Source organism: Lucilia sericata, unplaced genomic scaffold (genome assembly GCF_015586225.1).
Source record: "Lucilia sericata isolate MDLA Ls3-8-SP2 unplaced genomic scaffold, ASM1558622v1 Contig000220F_arrow, whole genome shotgun sequence".
Taxonomy (NCBI): Eukaryota; Metazoa; Arthropoda; class Insecta; order Diptera; family Calliphoridae; genus Lucilia; species Lucilia sericata.
This window is the reverse complement of record NW_023994248.1, coordinates 389,619-416,151: the sequence shown is the minus strand read 5'-3', so window position 1 is coordinate 416,151 and position 26,533 is coordinate 389,619. Positions and strand designations below refer to the sequence as shown.

At 28.2% G+C, this 26,533-nt stretch overlaps 1 protein-coding gene across 1 annotated transcript in view; it reads right to left on the bottom strand.

Annotated features, from left to right (window-relative positions):
* LOC119602303 (myeloid differentiation primary response protein MyD88) overlaps window positions 1-26,533 on the bottom strand; it is a 75,686-nt gene that overhangs the window by 10,790 nt on the left and 38,363 nt on the right. Inside the window, exons 3-5 of the mRNA XM_037953736.1 lie at window positions 24,602-24,870; window positions 24,001-24,169; window positions 11,876-12,086 (exon numbers count right to left, since the gene is read on the bottom strand). Coding sequence (XP_037809664.1) covers window positions 11,876-12,086; window positions 24,001-24,169; window positions 24,602-24,870 — 649 coding nt within the window. The remainder of the gene's footprint in view (window positions 1-11,875; window positions 12,087-24,000; window positions 24,170-24,601; window positions 24,871-26,533) is intronic.

Sequence of the window (26,533 nt, the reverse complement as noted above, 5' to 3'; positions counted from 1 at the left end):
TCACATTTTTAGTCTTTTTTATGTGGAAAATTCATTAAAAACTTTCATTTCTAAATCAAATTTTAATAACTTTAAAGCATTTTTAATAAACAGATTATTTTATACTGACATGCCTTTTTGAGCTTAGTTTCACCTTCAAATTATCTATGAAGTCCTTAAATAGCGATTTTATGGAATATTTGTCTTTGGTCATGCTTACACCTATAAAATTATGGTAAAATACAAAAAAATTACAAATACTAAAAAGAAATACATTTGCGTACTTCTTTAGGGGTTATGCAGTTAAAAGCAGGGTTTCAAAAAACTGCTAATTGCAGTCGCAAATTACTAAATATTTAACTAAATTTAGTACCATGCTTAAAAAATAGTAACTAGTTAAAATTTCCCCTTACAAGCTAACTGAAGTCAGTCAACTGTGTCAACACATTGCTGCAATAACTTGCAAGTGGTTTTGTTTTGCTTCAGCAGCCACACACACAAGCAGCGGCCATGTTAAGTTTTTTAACTCAGCCGAACTGAACACAACGACTGAACAGTAAAAACAGTTTTGCGTGTGCTGCTTACGTATTGCTTAGTTCTTGGTTTCGTTTTCTTACTAAGGGACGTAAAAAAAACTGATAGTTTGACTGGTTAGTACAAATCAAGCCGACTGAACAATAAAACTTGATGGGTTGTTTGTTCATTAGGACTTTGTTATTGTATGCAATTTGTTTTATTTAGTATATTGTATGTTTTTGTGTTTAAATTTGACAAAATTAAACAAAGTAATTAATAATTATTGCTAATAGAAATTGTTAATTAATTTAAAATTTATAAAATTATAAATTACTATACTTATAAATTTAGATATTTTCTTTAAATAAAAATTGATTTAAATTTAAGCATTTTGATGATTTTTTTGTGAGATTTTGTTATTGTATGTATGTATGTATGTATGTATGTATGTATGTATGTATGTATGTATGTATGTATGTATTGTATGTATGTATGTATGTATGTATGTATGTATGTATGTATGTATGTATGTATGTATGTATGTATGTATGTATGTATGTATGTATGTATGTATGTATGTATGTATGTATGTATGTATGTATGTATGTATGTATGTATGTATGTATGTATGTATGTATGTATGTATGTATGTATGTATGTATGTATGTATGTATGTATGTATGTATGTATGTATGTATGTATGTATGTATGTATGTATGTATGTATGTATGTATATTAGGGTGGGTCGAAAATAGGCTTTTCACTCGGATCAACTTCTAATAGTGAAATTATGTTGTATTTTAACGTCAAATGGAAGACTGTAAAATATTATTCAATTATTTTGAGGGTAAGAGCCCGCGCATCGCGGGCTTTAAGTATTAATTATTGCACCATTTTATAGCAACATCGTAATGTCTACAAAATTGTCTTTCCAAAAAGATGGAAAAACTCAAAATTGGTTAAAAAAGTTTTGAGTTATTAAAATTTCCCCCGAGAATTTTGTGATTCTGAAGACATATAAAAGTAAATATAAGAAAATTTTTGTTAGTTTTGAAAAATTTTACAAAAAAATATTATGTTTATCTTTATAAGGTTCATAAATGTGCTAGTACGAATTTTTGTTCAAATTGGATAACGCTTACTCAGTTTAGTCTGTGGTCAAAAAAGGGCCATTATTTTAACAGCATCTCCAAAACTCCATTTTCAAACTTTAAAAAGTTTTGTTAAATGGATTATTAAAAATTAAAGTTTTCTATGCTGGATATTATAAGAGATATATATAAGAATTAAACACAGAAAGAATGAGCTTAATACCTCTCATAGTTTTACCGTACCTGCGATGTGAATTTGAAGGATTTCGGGAAAAAGGCAATTTCTGCCAATAATTAAGTAAAAACAAGTTAGAGTGCTATATTCGGCTATACCGAATCTTAAATACCCTCCACCAGCAAACTACTTTTTATTGAAACCCATCTAACTATCTAATTTTTAGATAACTTGCCAAAATTTTTGTCGAACTAATTTTGATTAGGTCCAGAAAAATGTATATTAATACGCCAGTTCGAAAACATTTTAATAGAATGATGTATCTATATACAGAATATGGGAGTTGTGACCAATTATGGACTGATAAGGAAACAATTTCATATAATGATTTATATGCAGAAAAAGATCAAGTCTAATTTTACTCCAATAGCTTTATTAATCAATGAAATATGTGCGTTTAGGTGACTTTAGGAAGTGGACTTTATATAGGAGCTATGAGCAATGAAGGGCCTATCCGGAAAAATTTCGCAAAGTGATTCATCATATTTTATATTTTATCAAGATATCTTTATTCGATAATTAAATATGTGCGTTTAAGGGATTTTTTGAAGTGGACCTATTACCAAATATGGATCGATCCAGAAAAAATTTGGTACAATGTTTTATATGCCTATTCGCAAAAAATTTCGTAGAGTGATTAATGTAAAGATAAAATTTTGTCAGGATAGCTTTACTTGACATTTAAATATGTGCTTTTAAGTGATTTTCGAAAGAGGGCCTTATATGGGAGCTATGACCAATAAGGGACCGATCCGTAAAAAAAATAGTGAAATGATTTGAGTGCACACGAAACATATTTCTGTCGAATTTCATCAAAATAGCTTTAGAATTCAATGAAATATATGCGTTTAAGTGATTTTCGGAAGTGGACCTTATATGGGAGCTATGACCAATTATGGGCCTATCCGGAAAAATATTCGTAGAATGATTCATGTTTAGGTAAAACATATTTGTGTCGAATTTTATCAATATAGCTTTACTTGGCATTGAAATATGTGCTTTTAAGTGATTTTCGGAAGTGGACCTTATATGGGATCTATGACCAATTATGGACCGATCCGTAAAAAATTTTGTAGAATGATTTGTATGTATACAAAACAGATTTGTGTCGAATTTTATCCCGATAGCTTTATAATTCAATGAAATATATGCGTTTAAGTGATTTTCGGAAGTGGACCTTATATGGGAGCTATGACCAATTATGGGCCTATCCGGAAAAAATTTCGAAGAGTGATTTATATTTCTACTAAATATACTTGTGTCGAATTTCATCAAAATAGCTTTAGTTTACAATGAAATATGAGCTTTTAAATGATTTTCGGAAGTGGGCTTTATATGGGAGCTATGACCAATAATGGACCGATCCGTAAAAAATTCGGAAGAATGATTTGTATGTATACAAAATATATCCAACTCGAATTTTATCACAATAGCTTTATTCATCAAAGAAATATGTGCGTTTAGGTGATTTTCGGAAGTGGACCTTATATGGGAGCTATGACCAATTGTGGACCGACTGAGATCTACGTTGACAGTATGATTTCTGTTCATATTAAATTTACATGTACAAAATTTCGTGTTGATACCGATATATTTGAGGGAGTTATTAACGATAAACTAATTTCCGGGAATATATACCTTTGTATGGGGGCTATGGGAAATATTGGATCGATTGTAAAGATTTTGAATATTATTCATCACTGCCCTGAAAAAATAATGATGACAAAATTCATCGAAATATCTTTGAAATATGAAAAAAACGTAATTTTTTTCGAGGTAGTCTGAAATTTGTACTCATAACTTTTTACGTTGTGAACCGATTTTGCTGATTTTCAATACTAACTGCTTAGGATAATAATAAATATTTTGGGTGAATTTGGTTTATTTCCTTTGCTTAGTTTTAACGTGAGCGTGTTTTACACAGACAGACAGACAGACAGACAGACGGACAGACGGACATAGCTAAATCGACTAAGAATTTGATAAGGACCCAGAATATATATACTTTGTTGGGTCTTAGATGAATATTTCTTGGTGTTACACACGGAACGACAAACTTATATATACTAGGGTGATCGACTCGATTTTTCAACCGGTTTTAAAACCGGTTTTTTCTGCTTTACCAGTGTCGGTTTTTTCTGCTTTACCAGTGTCGGTTTTTTCTTAATGTTGATTTTTCGAATATCGAATAACCGGGTTTTTTCACTTTTTAAAACCCGGTTTCGAATACTTTTATTTGCTTTGTATTCAAAGATTATTTAAATGAAATTTTTAAGTAAATAATAATACAGCCCGTCTAAATTTTAATATTCGAGTCGAGGAACTAGAGTATATTTTTCTACAGCTCTTTTGGTTAAACTTTTTTGATTTTCCTAATTAATTAAAAATTATTTGTAAAATGGATAACTGTTTGATAAAATTTAGCAATCTTAAGATTATATTCCAATTACAATAATTAATTTACGGCTGAAATTTTATGGAAGTGTTGGAATGCCTATGCAAATTTCCTAAACAGGGCTTTTAAAATAAGCTAGGATTACATGTTTAACAGAAGTGTCCCACTTTTTTCCTAATTTTTTTATATCAAAGAAATAATGTAAATCAGACGACTAGATCTAAAGTTATAATCTTTTAAACTGTTAAAAATCATTTCGGACCATGTTTTATTAATCAAATTTAAACATAAACATTAAGTTTTTCAAATTAAAATATATTTTTTGTTAATTGTAATGAAAAACCGGTTAACCGGTTTTTTCTAAATTTGAAAAATATCAACCGGCTTTTTTTAAATGTCAACTATTCGAACTATTCGAAAACCGGTTTTTGGAAAATGTCGAATAATCGATCACCCTAATATATACCCTCTATCACCACTGATGGTGGTGGAGGGTATAATTATATTATTACCAATTGTTGCTCAATTTTGATCAAGTAAATTGCGATTATTATTTCCGAGTCCATGGAAAGTTAGTTCTAATCAAATTTTCGAAACTAAAAATCATTAACCCTCTAAACACCGGGGTCAAAATCAAATTTTTGAATTTTATGTTCTTGAAGAAATAAGAGCATGATGTTGTTAATTTGTTGATGGATATTGATGAAACTTCTTAGAATTTATTTTTACTACATTCAAATAATACGATAAACCAAATACTGGATATATATCCATTAAATCTTAAAGAAAATAATTTTAGAAAATTCCTTTTTAAAAGTGTTTTTTGTAGTGTTTAAAAAATCGGTCTTTAATTGACCCCAAGTATGACAGAGGGTTATTTTTTGAAGAAGTTTGATTCCTAGATTTCTGGATATATTTTTGTGTAGTTTGTCAAAATGAATTCATAATTAAATACACCATATTTTGCTATTTTTAATGAAGAATATTAAATATACAAAAACTTGATTTTGACCCCGGTTTTTAGAGGGTTAATGATTTTTAATTTCGGAAATTTTATCAGAAATAACTTTTCATGGACTCGAAAATAATAATCGCAATTTAATTGATCAAAATTAAGCAACAATTGGTAATAATATAATTTTTACATAAACATAATATTTTTTTGTAAAATTTTTCAAAACTAACAAAAATTTTATTATATTTACTTTTATATGTCTTCAGAATCACAAAATTCTCGGGGGAAATTTTAATAACACAAAACTTTTTTAACCAATTTATAATTGAATAATATTTTACAGTCTTCCATTTGACGTTAAAATACAACATAATTTCACTATTAGATGTTGATCCGAGCGAAAAGCCTATTTTCGACCCACCTTAATATACATACATACATACATACATACAATAACAAAATCTCACTAAAAAATCATCAAAATGCTTAAATTTAAATCAATTTTTATTTAAAGAAAATATCTAAATTTATAAGTATAGTAATTTATAATTTTATAAATTTTAAATTAATTAACAATTTCTATTAGCAATAATTATCAATTACTTTATTTACTTTTGTCAAATTTAAACACAAAAACATACAATATACTAAAACAAATTGCATACAATAACAAAGTCTTACTGAACAAACAACCCATCAAGTTTTATTGTTCAGTCAGCTTGATTTGTACTAACCAGTCAAACTATCAGTTTTTTTTACGTCCCTTAGTAAGAAAACGAAACCAAGAACTAAGCAATACGTAAGCAGCACACGCAAATCTGTTTTTACTGTTCAGTTTGGCTGAGTTGAAAAACTTAACATGGCCGCTGCTTGTGTGTGTGGCTGCTGAAGAAAAACAAAACCACTTGCAAGTTATTGCAGCAGTGCGTTGACACAGTTGACTGACTTCAGTTAGCTTGTGAGGGAAAAATAAATACTTGAACTTTCTTCAGTTCAGTCGACATTTAAAAAAATAAAACTAAAAACTAAATATTAAACCCTAATTAATTAAAAATTATTTGTAAAATGGATAACTGTTTGATAAAATTTAGCAATCTTAAGATTATATTCCAATTACAATAATTAATTTACGGCTGAAATTTTATGGAAGTGTTGGAATGCCTATGCAAATTTCCTAAACAGGGCTTTTAAAATAAGCTAGGATTACATGTTTAACAGAAGTGTCCCACTTTTTTCCTAATTTTTTTATATCAAAGAAATAATGTAAATCAGACGACTAGATCTAAAGTTATAATCTTTTAAACTGTTAAAAATCATTTCGGACCATGTTTTATTAATCAAATTTAAACATAAACATTAAGTTTTTCAAATTAAAATATATTTTTTGTTAATTGTAATGAAAAACCGGTTAACCGGTTTTTTCTAAATTTGAAAAATATCAACCGGCTTTTTTTAAATGTCAACTATTCGAACTATTCGAAAACCGGTTTTTGGAAAATGTCGAATAATCGATCACCCTAATATATACCCTCTATCACCACTGATGGTGGTGGAGGGTATAATTATATTATTACCAATTGTTGCTCAATTTTGATCAAGTAAATTGCGATTATTATTTCCGAGTCCATGGAAAGTTAGTTCTAATCAAATTTTCGAAACTAAAAATCATTAACCCTCTAAACACCGGGGTCAAAATCAAATTTTTGAATTTTATGTTCTTGAAGAAATAAGAGCATGATGTTGTTAATTTGTTGATGGATATTGATGAAACTTCTTAGAATTTATTTTTACTACATTCAAATAATACGATAAACCAAATACTGGATATATATCCATTAAATCTTAAAGAAAATTAATTTTAGAAAATTCCTTTTTAAAAGTGTTTTTTGTAGTGTTTAAAAAATCGGTCTTTAATTGACCCCAAGTATGACAGAGGGTTATTTTTTGAAGAAGTTTGATTCCTAGATTTCTGGATATATTTTTGTGTAGTTTGTCAAAATGAATTCATAATTAAATACACCATATTTTGCTATTTTTAATGAAGAATATTAAATATACAAAAACTTGATTTTGACCCCGGTTTTTAGAGGGTTAATGATTTTTAATTTCGGAAATTTTATCAGAAATAACTTTTCATGGACTCGAAAATAATAATCGCAATTTAATTGATCAAAATTAAGCAACAATTGGTAATAATATAATTTTTACATAAACATAATATTTTTTTGTAAAATTTTTCAAAACTAACAAAAATTTTATTATATTTACTTTTATATGTCTTCAGAATCACAAAATTCTCGGGGGAAATTTTAATAACTCAAAACTTTTTTAACCAATTTATAATTGAATAATATTTTACAGTCTTCCATTTGACGTTAAAATACAACATAATTTCACTATTAGATGTTGATCCGAGCGAAAAGCCTATTTTCGACCCACCTTAATATACATACATACATACATACATACATACAATAACAAAATCTCACTAAAAAATCATCAAAATGCTTAAATTTAAATCAATTTTTATTTAAAGAAAATATCTAAATTTATAAGTATAGTAATTTATAATTTTATAAATTTTAAATTAATTAACAATTTCTATTAGCAATAATTATCAATTACTTTATTTACTTTTGTCAAATTTAAACACAAAAACATACAATATACTAAAACAAATTGCATACAATAACAAAGTCTTACTGAACAAACAACCCATCAAGTTTTATTGTTCAGTCAGCTTGATTTGTACTAACCAGTCAAACTATCAGTTTTTTTTACGTCCCTTAGTAAGAAAACGAAACCAAGAACTAAGCAATACGTAAGCAGCACACGCAAATCTGTTTTTACTGTTCAGTTTGGCTGAGTTGAAAAACTTAACATGGCCGCTGCTTGTGTGTGTGGCTGCTGAAGAAAAACAAAACCACTTGCAAGTTATTGCAGCAGTGCGTTGACACAGTTGACTGACTTCAGTTAGCTTGTGAGGGAAAAATAAATACTTGAACTTTCTTCAGTTCAGTCGACATTTAAAAAAATAAAACTAAAAACTAAATATTAAACCCTGGTTAAAAGTACAATTACTGTTTGCAAAAATTTAAGACAAAGTGTTGTTCCATTTGGAAGTTCCCAATAAGCAAAAACCATTGAAATCATGTTAATATATATATATATATATATATATATATATATATATATATATATATATATATATATATATATATATATATATATATATATTTGAAAACATATTTAAATGTCATACAGAGCCTTTGAGAATAAATTTGGAAATCAAATGGAAAATTAGTTAATTTTTGGAAAAATTGTTTTACCGGTTTTAAAACAAGGTGAAATGCAGCAAATCTATCATATATGTAAATACGTGTATTCATTATGTTTCACTTTTACACAGGGACCGTAACTGTTATGACTTTTATCATAAAAGTCACAAAATAAGTGTTATTTTTTGACGTTTATTTTTTTGAGCAGAAATAAAAATTATCTTTCGAGTAGTTATAAAAGTTATTTTTTGATTATTGGAAAATAAACGATTCTAAAGCGACAACTTTTTTTCTGCTCAAAAAATAACTTGTACTTCTGCTCGAAAAAATAATAGTCAACGAATAAATTTTATTTCTGCTCGAAAAAATAAAAGTCAAAAAATAACTTTTATTTCTGCTCAAAAAAAGCATTGCATTTTCTTTAAATTTAGTCCACGATGATCAAAATGGTATACTTGATGTTGTTTTCCGATATTTTATTGTGGTTGCTTTTTTTATTTAAAAGTTTAAAAATAATTATCATTTTCGGACCCTGCTTTTACATGAATATAGAAAGATCCGAAGAATGGGTTTAAATTTATCGTCATCTGGAAAAATCAGGAATTATATTGAATTGTATTCCCTTACCATTACAATTAATATTATGTGAATCAGGTTAATGTTAGTAAAACCCAAAAAAAAAAAAGATTACTTAACTAAGCTTAAAGGACTCCAATGGACTTAAAACCATTTCCAGAGTTGATTAGTGTTAAATTACAGATCAGAAGCTTAAATATATATGGGAAAAATTTGGTACTATTTAGCGACATAGCCCTGCTTAAATACTCGTAAGCGCCTCGATTATGCAGCAATCGTTATAAAATTAGTCAGGAGAATGTTTTAAGGATCTACAAATAATTCTGTAAAGTTTTTTTTTATTCGGACCCAATGCCCATATAAGGCCCATTTCAGAAAATTGTTTTTATGTTTATATTAGTCTTGTAAATATTAGTATCGCACCTGTCATAAAAAAGCAATAACCCAGTAAAAAATTTTTTAGACTTTAGGAAGCTATAAAGGGACCTAACTGCATCTGTATTCGCTTACTATTAAGCCTTACTGAGAAGCAGGAAATAAGGGAATACCAATGATAGGAGTAATTTTATAATGTCAGCTGAAAAAAATAAAAGCTTACTACTATCCCTTACGGAGAAGCAGGTTGTAAGTGAAGTATTTAAATAATATTTAAGTTTACTCTTGACTCTCTCAAGGAAGCAGGTTGTATTGCAAAGGCTATTGAAATCGGCAGTTTCATCGAGTCTTTTCTGGCAAAAAACACATTTTAAATTACATAATAAAAAAATGTTTAGTCATCGAGTTGCATTTGTGCAGATAAGACGTAAATAAAAGTGTAAAAAAAAAATTCTTAGAAAATATAGAAAGATTTTATTATAAATATAAATCTATAAAGTGATTTTAATTAATTAATACATTTTCAATGTAAGAAATATATTTTTTAAAATTTATTAAAGTGTGTGTTTATTATAGTGTAAGTATATTATTGCTTTTGGTTTTTCTTGTTTCTGTTTTTTAATACTTCTGCTTCTGTCCATGTACAGTTTGTGTTGTTTTGTGTTTATGTTTTGATTTATAGAAAAGTTAACGGCGTTTTGTGTTTGTTTTGTTTTTTTCTTTTTGAAATAGTTAGTTCTGTTGTTGTTAAATAATATGCCGAAAGTGGTTGGAAAAAGACTATTTAACAAATTAAAAAGAAAAGAGGTAAATAAAAATTTATTTAATCTCTTGAAGGCAACAGAAAATAGTCCCGAAGAAATTCCAAATATCGAAATTGTTTCTAATTTTGAGAATTCAGAAGTAGATGTAATAGCTGATGATATAAACGGGACATTAAGAGAAAATATCTGTGGCAAGTACATCAGCCATTTTACATATTTTAAACAGTGTACATTCAGAAATACCATTGAGTGTAGAATCCCATGAAGAAAGGGTTGCATATAAGCAATACTGTAATAGCTTCACATCAGCTATGAATTCACGTCTTCTGGAAAAGCATTAGGGAAGAGCTTTTTGTAAACAATGAAAGAAGTAATGCCATAGAAACATGAAATAAGTGCTTACTTATAGCTGTTACTCACAGCTGAATGTAATGAGTGAAAACACGCTTCATTTTTTAAAAAGTAATGCTTCCAAGTGGGAAGCAGGTTTGTAAGGGAGAAAATAGCTTCGTTCCCTTACATACCTGCTTGCATGTAAGCTCCAATTTTTACTGGGAAATGAACTTAAGTCGTAAACTAAATTTTATGAGGGTCAATATAAACCTAAATTCCTATAGACTTCCTTCAGAAAATCGGTGGCCGTATATAAATATTTATGAAATAATTAGCGATAAATTAAGTTCATAATTATTTTTCACACAACTAATAAAACAATTATTTCATATTTATTTTTAAAAATTAACGACCGAATATTAAAAAAATGCATTTTTACAATAAACCGAATCATTCAACTGCAGCAATCCGGGTTTTTTAACATTTGAAATAAGACTCCGTAACAAAATAGCGGGCGAAGAAAACCGGGTAGTCCTCTTTAGTGAGAAGTATTCTATGCGTTTTAAACAGCAATGATGAGCACTGGCGAGCGAGTTTGTAATTTGTGCACTTTATTTGGAATAAAAATAAAATGATAAAAGCAAATACAATATTTTGTTTGTGATAAATTACTTTTTGGACTTTTAGGACACTTTTCTATAATTTTTTTCTTTATTATATAAAATACTTATATATATATATATATATATATATATATATATATATATATACGGTTGGACAATACCAGGGTTGCCACAGTTCTTAATATTTAAGTTTTCACAATGGACCTTAAGGTCTCCGAGCGGATATGCTAACCCTTCTTCTTCACCTTATGGACCTTCCTTTACGTGTTTACAAAATGTTGGCCAAATGGGATTCCTCTTTTTACTTAGAAATTTATGCTTTTTGATTTAAATTGTAACTCATTTTGTTAAATATAATATAAAAAAAATTTGCCTTTTTAGTTCTATTTTTATTAAAATAAAGTGCACAAGTTACAAACATGCACATTTGCTCGCCAGTGTATGTATACCAGTATCGCGAACCCAGTTCAGATTACTTAGAAATATTTTACAACAATATCTCGATAAAATATGTAAAAAATTCAACATAACTAAGTTTTTTATAAATAAAAAATTAAAACCGTAATTTTCAAGTTAATTTGACGATATTAAGGCTTAAAGAATTAAAAAAATATTTTAAAAAATTCCGTATATCCTAAACAAGGAATTTATTTTGGCAAATCCCGAAATTCGGCATTTTCGGGATCGGTATTTAATTAGCCGTAACAGTAAAAAAAGAAAATAAAATAATTTTATGTATAACATGATGTACTTGCCTGTTGGTTTCATTTTTACAGCTCGATTTTGAAAGTGTTGAAATGTCTGCAGTAATATTCACATTTTGTATAGAATTTGCCAACTTTGACCAAAAATTAAATAAACTCGATGTGCCGGAATTGTATCGCAAAAGTGTATATATTTTTAATGTTCTTGGAATATCAACACTTTCATCATATAGTAATGGCACAATTTTACGTGTTTTGTGTTCTAGAAAATAAAAAATAAATTATGCATTTATAAATATTACATTTAAATTATTCTTCAATTTCATAAATAATTTTTAATTGGTATAAATTATTTCTCGTTGGAGTTTCAACTATATTTTTAAAATCAAATACAATAATATTTGTTATAATAGTCTACATTTTATAGCAGTATGGAAAAATTATTTTCCACAATTCCATAGTAATAATAACGGCACTTCAAATTTATAAGCTAATGAAATATTTATAAGATCAAACAAAAGATATTGTGAAAATAATCGATAAAAACAATTTAGAGTGCAATATTCGGCTATGCCGAATTTTAAACCCCTACATACATACATAGCTAGTTTTTTATAAAAACGCCGAATTTGCATTTTCTAATTTTGAAAGTTTAAATTTGGTTTTTGCAACGACAATTGCACAGAATTGAATTCTGTGAATATTATATGGTTGTTTCTTAATGTCGTCCGTTTACATAAGAGCTATTACCAAATATAGACCGATTCACGAAAAACTTTATATGGGAGCTATTACCAATTATTGGCCTTTCCAGATTTCAGAGGTTAATTCATAATAAATTTAAATTATGATTAATTTTTTTTTTGAGTTTACGCAAAATCTCAAAGGACCTTGTATGTGTGCTATTTAATTTTTCGATAGTAGATAATAATTTAACACGATGAATATTAACTAACTATGTAAAATATTTTCCTTAATTGATGAATTATTTTTTAAAAGAAAATGCAGTATGTTTAACATAAATCGTCACAACTATATATTGAGTTATCGCCACTGTAACAATACATACAATTTTAATTTAGGCATAGGCGTTGTAATCCTATGAATTGATACAAAAGAATTATTTTGTGAATCAGAATGGGTACTAGTAATTAGGTTAGGTAGATAGGAGGAAAATCGGTCAAAAATTCTAAAAGTTATTACAAATTCCTCAGATCATTTAGTGTCACAAAACACTTCAATGAGACATATTTAAAAAAATTGTACACATTTTGAGAACTATCCTAAAACCCATGTGATTACATTAAATATTTTCGTATTAACTTAATTGTGAGTTTTTATTTTTATTACATAGCGTAAATCGTATTTGGGCTATAGTCATGACTATTTATGCATAAATGGAAAATCCTTCAAACGGCAATTTCAAAACTCCGGTTTCAAACTTTAACCAATTTTGTTAAGCAAATTACAAAATTTATAAGAAATTTCGTTGACCTGTTCAATTAGTGCGTGTGTTAAATGTTAATTTCTTTAAATTTAAAGCCTTTAATTATCCTTTTAATAAATATGATATTTATATAACGTTTAAAAAAAAATAAATTTCTGTACGACCCTGGACAACGCTGATCTACCCCAGAGTTAAGGGGAAATTCCGTTGTTACAATTTCTCCAATTTTGAAAGGAATGGGTTTTGGTAACATATGTACATATGTAGTTGTCGAGTCTGAGTTTCCATCTCTAGGTTGTTGCATTTATGCCATAGCTGAGACAGCTGCATGGACCATATCGAAATATTATTTATTTATCTGGTTTATTTAAAAATTACAGGAATATATGTACAGTATTACAACTGGTTCTTCCCTGCAGGAAATGGAACTAGTACCAAACTAGTATTTTACTAGTACCAAAATCATCAGTACTAGTTCCCAACTGCAAACTTTCCTATACCATCAATGCTCAAATTAACATTGAGTGTGTTTGAAAAATTACTAGTACCATTAGTTCTAGACTTATACTAGTACACTTGGACCCAATTGGGTTCTTTAGAAACAGTTTGATACTAGTTCTAATATTCATAAAAAGTCGCCATAATTGGTGGTTTTGCTCTTTTGAAATCCTCCTGCACAATTCCAAGTAAAAATTACTACACAACTAGTTTTTTATAAGGTTTTATTTCTAAAGATACAAAAAAAAAAAAACAATAAAAAATGTTGTAAATACATTTACCTAACAATTCAATCTGAAAGTTTGAAGAAATTCTGGTTCTATCAGTATCACCATCATTGATTTCATTATGTCCTTCATAATTTCATAATTCCTTCAGGTAAATATCTCCATTTCGTTATAAAAACATTTGTCGTACGATAAAACAAATATTAAACTTATTGCAGTTTTTAAATTTAATAGAAGTACTTATATAGGGATTTGCCTGGAACCGGACCTAAATTTGCATGCACTATTTATCCTCTCATTTGAAGGGATATGTATGAAAATATCGTTTTTTATGCAAAATGTTTCAAAATTATATTTTAATAATTTAAAAATTTTATTTTTTCCAACACATGTCAAACAAAAATCAGTCTACAAGTGGCGCCATTCAACTACTTCTAGTACTAGTATTTTTCCATATAAACTCTAACCCAATTTGTACTAGTGTCTGTTGTTCTAGTATTAGTACTAGTGGCATTAAGACAATTATCGCTTCATTTCCTGCAGGGTTGTAAGGACAAATATTCATATTTGAGTGATTATTCGTTTTTTTTTTTTTTTGCTAGGTTTACTATTTCTTATGATTTTTTTAAGTTTTCACTTTTTTGTACACAAACAAATTTAAATGAAAATATTTTTCTCTTTTAATATTTTTGGCTTGAATATTTTTTTGGAGTAAAAAGTAGTAAAATAAATTTTTTATAATTAAAAATTTTGGAAAATATCTATGATTTTTATTAAATTTTATGCAATTTGTATTTTATTTTTCAATATAAAAACAATAAAAGAGACATACATTTGTACTTGAATTTCGTTCGTTAACTTTTCATATTTTTGAGAATACATATTTTTTATTTTTCTCTTATTTTACTACTTTTACAAAATGTATTTACATATGTAATTAAATTGTTTTATTATAATATTTTTGTCACATTTCGTATTAAAGTGCAATGAAACACGTTACTGGCCTGGAAAATTTTTAATTGCGATTTTCTATATCTCTTTGAAACACTAATTCTGTGTATATTACGATTGCTTTACGATAAAATGTAAAAAAAACAATTTAATGGCAACATTTTAGCAAAAAATTAATAAAAAATAAATTGTTTCTCTTGTAAATTTTATCAGCCCAATGCACATTGGTTCAAGTCATCACTTTTTCAGTGCGAAATTAAGATCGACAAAATAATGAAACTCTAAGTCTAAGATGGAGCATAGGCATAAATAGGTATACAGTGATAGACAATCGTTTGTACGCAACATGTTTTCTTTGATTTTTAAAGCCATTTTTGGGTTTATTGTAAAACTTTTTTTAGAAACTGGATTGAATACACCATAGTTGTTAAATAATAGAAAAATATTATAAAATATTTGTCTCTAATAAAAATATTAGACAAAAAATTAATTTTCGTTGAGACATTCGTTTGTACGCAGTCATGTAATTATTACTTTTACGAGACTAATTGAATTCTTTTGAGCGAGTATTGGGGTTTAGATATAAAATTAATATATTTTATAGCCATACGAATTAGAAAAATCTTTATAAAGATATATTATTTGTAGAAATTGCGATTTGATCGCTGTCGAAGCTAAATTAGGAAATATTTTATTAAAATGTCAAAATTTAAGATTATTTTGAACAAGATTTTTTAATATTTCCAAATAGATACTCATGGTGTATTAAAAATAGCATAAAACTATGAAAAAATGTTGAAAAATGGTTTCCTTAATCGATTTTACGAGAGTAATGTTACAAAAAAAACCAAAAATTATGACACAAAATCCCTATTTTCTTAATGAAATAAAGACAAAAATTATATCCTTGCAGTAAAAAGATCTATTATCATTCCTTTATCCTTGATTTATTCATTACTGTGTTAAGAATTGCTTGTAAACCAAGATTTATTAAGATTCATAAGGACAGAAAACTGCACTCTCCATAAGGCCCGATATCGTATATGAATAACTTCGAAAAGTTAATATTTTCAAGTGAAAATAACTTAAACTTATATTGTTTAAGGCGTTATAATAACGTATTGTGCGAATTAAACCAAAACGCCGCTAAAAGTACAAATTACATTTCGATTGGAAAATTGTGGTGCATTAGACATGTTTCTTATAGAAATTTCAGATTTCCATCGGAATTTTTTCACCCAAAATTAGATTTGGAATATTCTTTGATTTATTAGAAGATTATTTAGCAGAAAAAATAATGAAAAATTGCGACTTGAGATACAATTTCTATCCAAAAATGGCTATTTGGCAAGGGTTTGGATTGATTTTCCGACAAAGATTTTAATTCTCTTCCTTAACCAGGCGGACTTTTAAGACACAACCAATCAAAATCATTCTTAAAATCTTAGCTGAAATAATTTATAAACAAAAAACATTCTTTTTTAGCATTTAAATAACATAACAATTTTTTTGAGCATGACCTTCGGAAATTCTTTTCGAAGCGCTTTAAAAGTTGACCTATCCAAAATCTAATGAAATCTATTATGTCAGTAACAATTAGAAGGTCCTACTAAATGTTATGATAAGAAAAAGACAAATTTACAAATTATTTTTATGGTTATTATAAATTATGTAAAGTGCGTACAAACGAATGTCTCAGACAAATTTGATTTTTTTTCTCTGGAATTGCTAACAGAGCAAAAAATATTACAATTTTATATTATTATTTTGTAACGAAGATAGTATCAAACTATTTCGCAAACTTTTTTTCTTAAAACACTATTTACTTTCTTTCAAAAGTTAAAAAAAATATGTTGCGTACAAACGAATGTCTACCACTGTATTAGAACAAATTTAAGCGAAAATTAACCCTTTGGTGGTAATTAATCCATTGTCTACAATTAAGATGAATTATATAATACAACTTTTGCCCTTATATAATACAACTTTTGCGGTTGCTACTGCCCGAAATAATAAATCAATTTTAATACAAAATTTTTACTACCTTCCTTCTGCAATTTTCCATAAGAAATTACGAAAATTCGGACTTTTAAATACAGTAGTTCCCTGCAAACACCATGGATAAGAGAATTACAAAAACACATGTCATCAGGACATCATCCTTTGCATAGTCCTTTAATCAAATTTGAAAATGCTTATAAGGTAGCACCCTAGAAAATATTAAATTACTCAAAACGCACAGAAATGCGCAATTTCGGGAAAAGGGAAACTAATTCACAACATTTCAGGTTATTCATTTTTTCTTATTTCAGGTGTAACGTTAACATTTTCTTAAAAGCTTTCATGAAGTTAAATTTTTAAAATCAAAATCAATTTTTTCAAGGTTATTTTAAAAATTGTCTTTATCGAAGTGAAGGAATATTATTACCAACCATTTACAAGAATATATACATATACACTACTGACACCTCTAAGTGCTATTGCTTTGACAGTTATTGAAAATTATTTACACACTTTCCAGAATTACAAAAGAAATTTTTTAAATATTTTGAAATGATGACTCTGACTGCGTGCAGTAAAACAGTGTTTTGCATTTGGCAACAATTTATTGCGAATTTAAATATAATATATTTAAATATATGATATATGGTAGGTTGGACCACCTACCGATCACCATCAAATTTGGTAGGAAGATTTTTGTTTCTACAATACTTGTTTATGTTGAATTTCGTCACTATACTGGTATTATGAAGACAGTTATGAGTGTTAGAGTAATTTTCTGAAGGGGACCTTATATGACGCGTAGAGTCAATTATGAACCGATTCTCATAAAATTTGACAGAGAGATTTTATTTCCTGTAAAACTTGATTATGTTGAATTTTGTTGCTATATTGCAGCTTTGTAGCAAATTATGAGCCTAAAAAACGTTGACAAAAATATTTCGGCTCCAATAAAACTTGTTTATGTCGAATTTCATCGATATACACTATCGGACAAAATAAAGTGCGAAAGTACTCATGCTATATTCTTTCAGCGAAAAATCGGTTAAATGATTATTGAATATGGAATTTTTTTTGAAAATCATTAAGTTAATATACAATGCTACAAAAATTACAATAAAACTAAATTATTGTACTTAAAATTTTTCTGAATAAGATCTAACATTAAAGTAAATTTACTTTTTTGTCGGACAAAATAAAGTGTAAATTTTATATTTATATTATTATTTAAATTTCTTTATATATCAAAATTTTTATCTATTTTGGTTCTGATTTTAATATTTGGATCTACTTTAGCCATTTTGGTAATTTTTTCACCATTATTATTCGCAATCGCCTTCCCTTCCCCTTGCCTTCCCCATATGATTATTTTCAAAAGAAATCCGTTTTTGATCACTATTTCATCGGAATTTTTTGATCAATTGTGATCCAAAATTAATCTATTAGATTTAGGGCGGTGTTCTGAGCAACTTATTTAAATTTTTCAGTGATTTTTCCTACAGTAATGTTATTTTTTTACTTTATCAAGTGCTTAAGCTTTTTATCTTGCCGAGATATAAACTTGCCCAAGTTCATTTCGAAGGCCTTGATCTTAAGATTTGACTGTAAGATCGCTCACTTAGTATTCACTGGGGTTTTTTGAATAAATTTCACTTAGGTTCCGCACACCTAACGTTAAAAATTGGACACATACGAAGGGTCAACTGACGCATACCTTCAATCTTTCACCAACATATTTAAAAGCATGGAAATTTTTTTCCGATTTTAGTATTTAATTTCGTATTTTTTAGCTCAAATTTACGTACGATGAGTCCCAATTTGTACTGAAAATTTTAAAATGTCAATAAGTGTGAGTTAAGCCCTTCAATATACAAAATTTTAAAAACAATACCCCAGGTTTTAAACATTATGGTGGAGGGCTATCGGTATTGGTACATGAGCGTATTTAATAAAAATGTTGAAATAAATGCCTTAAAAATGGGTTTGGGAGACTTAATGCCTCAACAGATTCATGACTTCAAACACACGACAAAGGTTAAAAACATTATTGTTAGCAAAAAAAAAAAACACTGAAAAATTGGAATGACCTGCTCAGAGCATCGCCCTAAATCCAATAAATTAATTTTGATTGATCAAAAATTCCGCTGAAATAGCGAACAAAAACGGATTTCTTTTGAAAATATTAGTATGGGGAAAGCAAGGGGAAGGGAAGGCGGAATAATAATGGTAAAAAAAATACAAAAATGGCTTGAGTAGATCCAGATGTTCAAATCAGAACCAAAATAGATAAAACATTTTGATATACAAGAAATTTAAATAATGATATATAAAATTTACACTTTATTTTGTCCGGCAAAAAGTGAATTTACTTTAATTTTAGATGTTATACAGAAAATTTTAGGTGGAATAAATTTGTTTTATTGTTATTTTTGTAGCATTGTATATAAACTAAATGAATTTAAAAAAATTCCATATTCAATAATCATTTAACAGATTTTTCACTGAAATAATGTAGCATGAGCACTTTTGCACTTTATTTTGTCCGATAGTGTACTTGCTTTTTTAAGCCAGTTAGTAGCAATATAGTCATTTTCTGAGTATGACCTAATATGGGTGCTAGGTGAAATCGTTCACCGATATTTCCCATTTTCAATACCAAACAAACTGGGTCAACTAAAAATATTTTGGCAAAATATGTCAGCTCTCTATCCTGTTGCATTTCGACTTTATCGTGTTTTCAACAGTCGGACGGACATGGTTGGATTGTCTTACTTTTTTGGGTCTATGACCAATATTTACAAACGGAATGACAAAATCATTACACCTCCCATCTTTTTTGATGATGGGTTAATAAGATATATGTATGTATGTTTACATAGTTGGTTTATTACAAGAGATCAAAGAAGTTTTTTTATTTTTTACATTTAAAAAAGAGGACAAAAACAAGTAAGAGTGTTATATTCGGTTGTGCCGAATCTCATATACCTACCATCAAACCGTATGCCGTAAAAGGAATGCTCCCCTTTAAATATAAGGACGATATTTGGAATATGGTTTAAGTCATTTATGGACCAACCGATTAATTTTTAAAAATAAAATATTTTTGTTCAATGTTTAAACCGTGAGCGTATGGGTAATTTTCCGAAGGGGACCTTATATGCGTCAATTATGACTTGTTTATGTCAAATTTCATCGCTATACATGTATTTTTAAATAAGGAAAACTCGTATATAATATATAATAAGCAAAACACTTTATGAAAGGAACCTTTTATAGGGGCTATATCAATCCTCATTAAATTCGGAATGAAAAACTATGTTCCTAAGTATAAACTTTTTTTAAGGTCCCCATCATTTTCTGATGGGGACCTTATATGGGGGGGTGGGATCAATTATGGACCGATCCACATAAAATTTGTTAGAGAGAAACTTACTTATGTAAGTCAAATTTCATCGTTATACTCGTATTGTTTAGCCAGTAATGAGCGTTAAATTTTCAGACGGGGACCTAATATGGGGGGCAGGGTCATTTATGGGCCGATCCTCAAAAAAATTAGTACGAAGATTTTAGCTAGCATAAAACTTATGTGTGTCGAATTTCATCACTTTACGAGTATTTTTAAGCCAGTTATGAGCGTTATAGACATTTTAAGAAGGGGATCTTATATGGGGGGTAGGGTCAATTATGGGCCGATCCTCATAAAATTTGGTGGAGAGATTTTGGATCATTTATGTCGAATTTTATCGCTATACTCGTACTTTTCAAACAGTTATGACCGTTTAAGATGTTTTTCGGGGGTCCACTGCATGGGGGCTATCCGAAAACGTGGACCGATTTTGACCATTTTCAATAGAGAATATTTATGCAAAATTTCAGCTGTCTAGCTTCTCCCATGTGGTCCCTATCGTGATTTCATTTCTATGACCAATATTTCGATGTGTTATAAACGGAATGTCAAAAACAATATACCTCCCATATTTTTTGGTGGTGGGTATAACAAACAGCATTTAGTTCAATTGTTTGCAAAAAATTACGCAAAATGAAAAATAACCAATTTTGGTTAATAATAACCAAAATGGCAACACTGTTTACAACCAAAAAACAGTTCCAGGGGGGACGGCCTATATCACAAAATGTTTTTCTGTCATACAAGCTTGGACCATTCTAATGTACATATTTATATCGAGCGCTTTTCACAAAATGGACGTAAGCGACATGATTTTTAATTTTCTTTTTTTTTTTAATAAATTGATCATTTAAATCTATTAGTATGATTTTGTATAGATACAACAATTTAAATTTTACAAAAAAGACGTACATATATAAATACACATTCATTTTCTATTTATGAATTTTGTAACAGCAAAGTTAGTTTAAAGTTGATATTTTATAAATTGCGTTTCGTTATTGTCAAAATTTAAAATTATTAAAGTGATCGAAATGGCAGGAACGGATTTAAAAAAGGTAAATTTACTTTACACATTATAATAGTTTAAATATTGACAATATCCTCTTGTTTGTTTATGGAGCTGTAAAGGAAGATGACCGAAAATTTCAAAAGAAAATTAAGATTAATCTGTTCGTTAAAATTGTTTAATTATATTTTTATTGAATTTTAATTAAATTATAACATTTATAAGACAAAAAAATATTTTTAATAATAAAATCAGAATGCATGGTACCTTAACTTACAAATGAAAATAGATTGTAATCTACATACATACATTATATTCTTATTTGCAAGTATTTATTGGCATCTCAACAACTTCGCTTAGAACTCCACTTATTATGCAATTGAATCGTAGTAGCACCTACTGATGTTACATCTAAGTAGAAGAGAAAGCATCACCCCTGACTGCACGAAATATGCATGTTTTTATGGTGCCTCTTTGGTCCGTTAGACTCATGAATAAGATGTTTGTTTACACGTTTTAAGAATTTTGGCATCTATTTGTTAGCGCATATTTTACCCAAAGGAGTATAATTTTTGCATGGTTTGACTTTAATAGCATATTTAAGGCATATTTTGATGTGCTTCATTTTTCATTTTTGTATATTTAAAATTTGTTTACCAATTTTTTTAATGCAATTTTTTTAATTTAGTTTTATGTCATACAATTTTGAAAAAAAAAAAAAACAAGTAAGGAACAGCCGAATCTAGTACAAACAAGTAAGAGTGTTATATTCGGCTATGCCGAATCTTATATACCCACCATCAAACCGCGTTTATGTCGAATTTCATCTATATACTCGTATATTTAGGCCAGTTGTAAGCGTTAAAGTAATTTTCTGAAGGGGACCTTATGTAGGGGGTAGGGTCAATTATGGGTCGATCCTCATAAAATTTGGTAGACAGAATTTGGTTAGTATTAAATTTATTTGTGTCTAATTTCATCGCTACACTCGTATTTTTAAACCATTAATGAGCGTTGCAGTCGTTTTCTGAAGGCGACCTTATATGGGGGGTAGGGTCAATCATGGACCGATCCTCATAAAACTTTTTAGATAGATTTTGACTTGTATGAAACTTACTTATGTCGAATTTCATCTATATACTAGTATTTTTAAGCCAGTAATGAGCGTTAAAGTCATTTTCTGAAGGGGATTTTATATGGGGGGTAGGGTCAATTATGGACCGATCCTCATAAAATTTTGCATAGTGATTTTGGATCATAAGAAACTTACTTATGTCGAATTTCATCGCTATATTCGTATTTTTAAACAAGTTATGGCTGTTACAGCTGCTTTTCGAGGGGCCACTTGTATGGGGGCTATCCGAAAACGTGGACCGATATTGCCCATTTTCAATACCAAATAAACCTTACCTATAAGAAATATTTATGTGAAATTTCAACCCTCTAGCTCTTTCCATTCGGACTCTATCGTGCTTTCAACAGACAGACAGACGGACGGACAGACGGACAGACATGGCTAGATCGTCTTAGAATTTAATGAGGACCCAGAATATATATACTTTTGTGGGTCTATGACCAATATTTCGATGTGTTACAAACGGAATGACAAAATCAATATACCCCCCATCTTTTTTGATGGTGGGTATAAAAATCAAAAATGTATCAGAAAGTCCCTTTTATAGATTTTCGATCAATCAATCAATTGTTGCGTATGTGCATAAAAACCAAAGATTTTCGGGAAAATAATATAAGAAAGTTGGACCTTTCGATGTTGGAAATGGAATGCGTTATGCGTATAAAATATGACTTGAACTCTTTGCGAAAGTACTGGGAATTTGGAATTTAAATTTGAATTTTAAAATACCTACGGTAATTTCACTGCGTGGTTTTAATCATTTACGCGAAACGCTATGAATTTTCTGTTGTTAATTTAATAATCAAGTTAAAATCTGTGTATCACTTCGGAATGGAATATTTTTATTTAAAATTAACTGGATTAACGTATTGAAGACGAATAAAAGGTTGCCTCTGTTTCGGAAATATATTATTTTAGTCCTTTCAATCGAGAACACTTTTGCTTACAATTTCAGTCTCTGCTAGAAATTAAACACAAACTCTTATATTTGGTTTTAAATTTTTAAATTTCGATAGGTGGCCCTGTATATGGACTCTATATGAATCGATTCTTCCAGAATTTACTCATATTTGGAATTTAATATGAACATCTGATGACCAAACAAGTTTTATCATCAATGAATATGACTGAAGTACCAACATCGCTAGATCATCTTAAAGTCATATAAGGACCCAGAAAGCAAAAATGTTTATAACACTCTTAATTTTCAGATACATACATATATACAAATTTAATAAAGATATACACCAAAGATCAGTTTTTTATTCAGAGAACATAACCAACACAACTTGGCAAAACAATCTGCCTCCTATATATGATATGTCCTACTTCGAATAAACATAATTACAAAAAAAATGTTCTCCTAAAATATTTTGTTTCTGTCGGTTACGTCTTTTTTGCGGAAAGTGCTCTATATTTAAGAATTTCCTTCAATTTTGTTATCCGATGTCTTAATTTTTTTTAAATAACCACATACTTTGATAATTTAAAAATTAACTTACGGATTTGCAGTGCTTGTGTATAGTTTACTAAGAACTTATTTTCAGGGCTCTTTAAGAATTCTTCTGTTAAAATAACAATCAAATGCTTACATCGTTCTTCGATTAATTGGGTTAATGCAACATGCTCGAATTGAACTCCACCTAATAAATCACGATCCTTCATGCAAAGCTGTAAAAAAAAATCATAAAATTATAATAGTTATTAGAAAAGTGCAGTAATTACAGTAAAAATTTCTGTAAACAATACAAATTATTTTATTAAATACATATATTTATTTGTTAACTTCAAAAAATTTTGACTAATTTTATGGAAAATAAAGTTTCTTGTCAGGATCAAACTAACAAAAACTAGATATGATAACACACAGACATTACTAAATAGATTTTTGATGTTTTGTGTTTTTGAAAAACAATATTTATGATGCAATTATTTATGAAGAACGATGTTATTCGTAACAAAGTCCTTAATCTAATTTCATTCTACTTTATTGAGTTGTATTTTTATATGTTTTGTTTGTTTCTGTCATGAATCAACAACAGCAAGAAATTTTACTGATTCCATACAAATTTCACCATTCACATTTGTTTACTTTAAATATACCTTAAAATTGTATTGCGGATTATCTTCTAACTTTGTAAGCATTTCGGATGCATAATTCAAATCAGCATCAGCATAAAGTACAAAAGCATCATACATTTGAGGCGGTAAACCCTTTTGTGCGCGTATCACATCCGAAGTTGTTAAAATATTTGGATCAGAACCATGCCCAAAATCGCCATAAGGTTTTGATATATTCATATCGACATTATCATCAGAGTCCAAATCTAAACACTGCTGCAATTTTGATTGATATGTTTTGGTGTCTTCCACTGAAATTACAAAAATAGTGAGGAATTACTTAATGCTTTTTCAGACTACAGTACTGAGTAAGCACTTATTACTAATTACTAACTATCAACTTTATTTTTTTATTTAGAGTGTGTGCCAATCGGTAACAATTTACTTGAAAATGTAAATTTTTGATAGATATGAGGTGAATAAAATTTGACATAAATTTTTGACAAATGAAAAGAAAAATTTGAAAATACAAAAATGAAATATTTTATAATTTCAGTTTATAATACATTTGTGATTGTAGAAATTTATTTCAATAATAAAAAAATCAATAAAAGAGCTTCTTTTATTAAAATAAATGCAGATTTTCTTGTGCAATTAGTGACAATTGTCAAAATTTAATGTAATCAAAAAGATTTCGTTTGGCACAGCAAAAATGATAATATTTTCCACCATAAGAAAATTTTATTTTACCATAGAACTTTGCTGCCGTTTGGCACACAGTCTTAATTTAATTTTGTTTTAATATGTAAAAGTGCCTTTAGACCAGGAGCGCAAGATTGCCATTACATAGCACGCGTGATAGGGTAAGAAAATTCTGCTGACGCTAAGTTGATACACATACACTATAGGTTTAATTCTTCTTTTTATAATGAGCAATATCAGTTGCTTTGCTCTCAACCAGTGTGACCATTTTGGCATTTTTGCAGTTAGATTTAGCATTTTTTATTTTGATTTAGCTGCAAAATTTTAATTTAGCATTTGGCATTTTATTTAGCATTTTTATAAAATATTTTTAGCTTTTTTTGCAATTTTAGTATATAAACAAAAAAAGACAAATTTTTGCAAAAAAGATTTATATTGGAAATAGGTTTAACCGGAAAAAATCAGAATTAAATGTCTACCCAAACACAAGCAACAAGAAATATGAGAAATGTAATAATTTACCCTGTAATTCAAAATAATGCAAAAAGATTCATGAAGATAAATAACTTAAAATTACGCCAATACAAGTGAATACTTTAAAATGTTGTATTCTAAAATATTTTTCTGGAACCCCATGCTTTTTTAAATTCGAGGTGATAGAAATAATTCAAGAGATTTCATATATTTTTACAAATACCTTCAGTAGGCTATTTTTCAAACTAATACTTTTTGTTTGCTCATGGAATGAAACATATAATTTTGGAAAAGGCTATGTATGACGGTTAATTAACAAATTTTATTTTTTCCTATACGAAATAAAGAGGTTTTAATTTTTATCATCCTTCAGGAGTTCTTGTTAATTTATTGAAAATAAGTATTGAAAAAAATCAATAATATATAATTAAGACTTTCTCATCCTACTTTCTGTTCTTTTTATTTTTACCAAATTTTTAGTAATTTTGTTGTCACGTTTTTTTTTTCATTAAAAAAAATACATAAATTTCGAAAATATTATTGACAATTTATTCCAGAATTACAAACTTACGGATTTGAATATATCTCTCAATTCATTTCATACATTCTCATATATATTTTTCCGAAAAAATCTTGGAAGTATGAGTTATAAACCTGACATCTATACACCGAGATTTAAAATTATTTCAACGCAATTTTCAATATTTTTGTGACGTGAAAACCATTTTTAAAGTGTTTTGAGGAAGACAAATAAAATTGTTTATATAAAAAAAGTAAAACTAGAAATATACTTTTCCT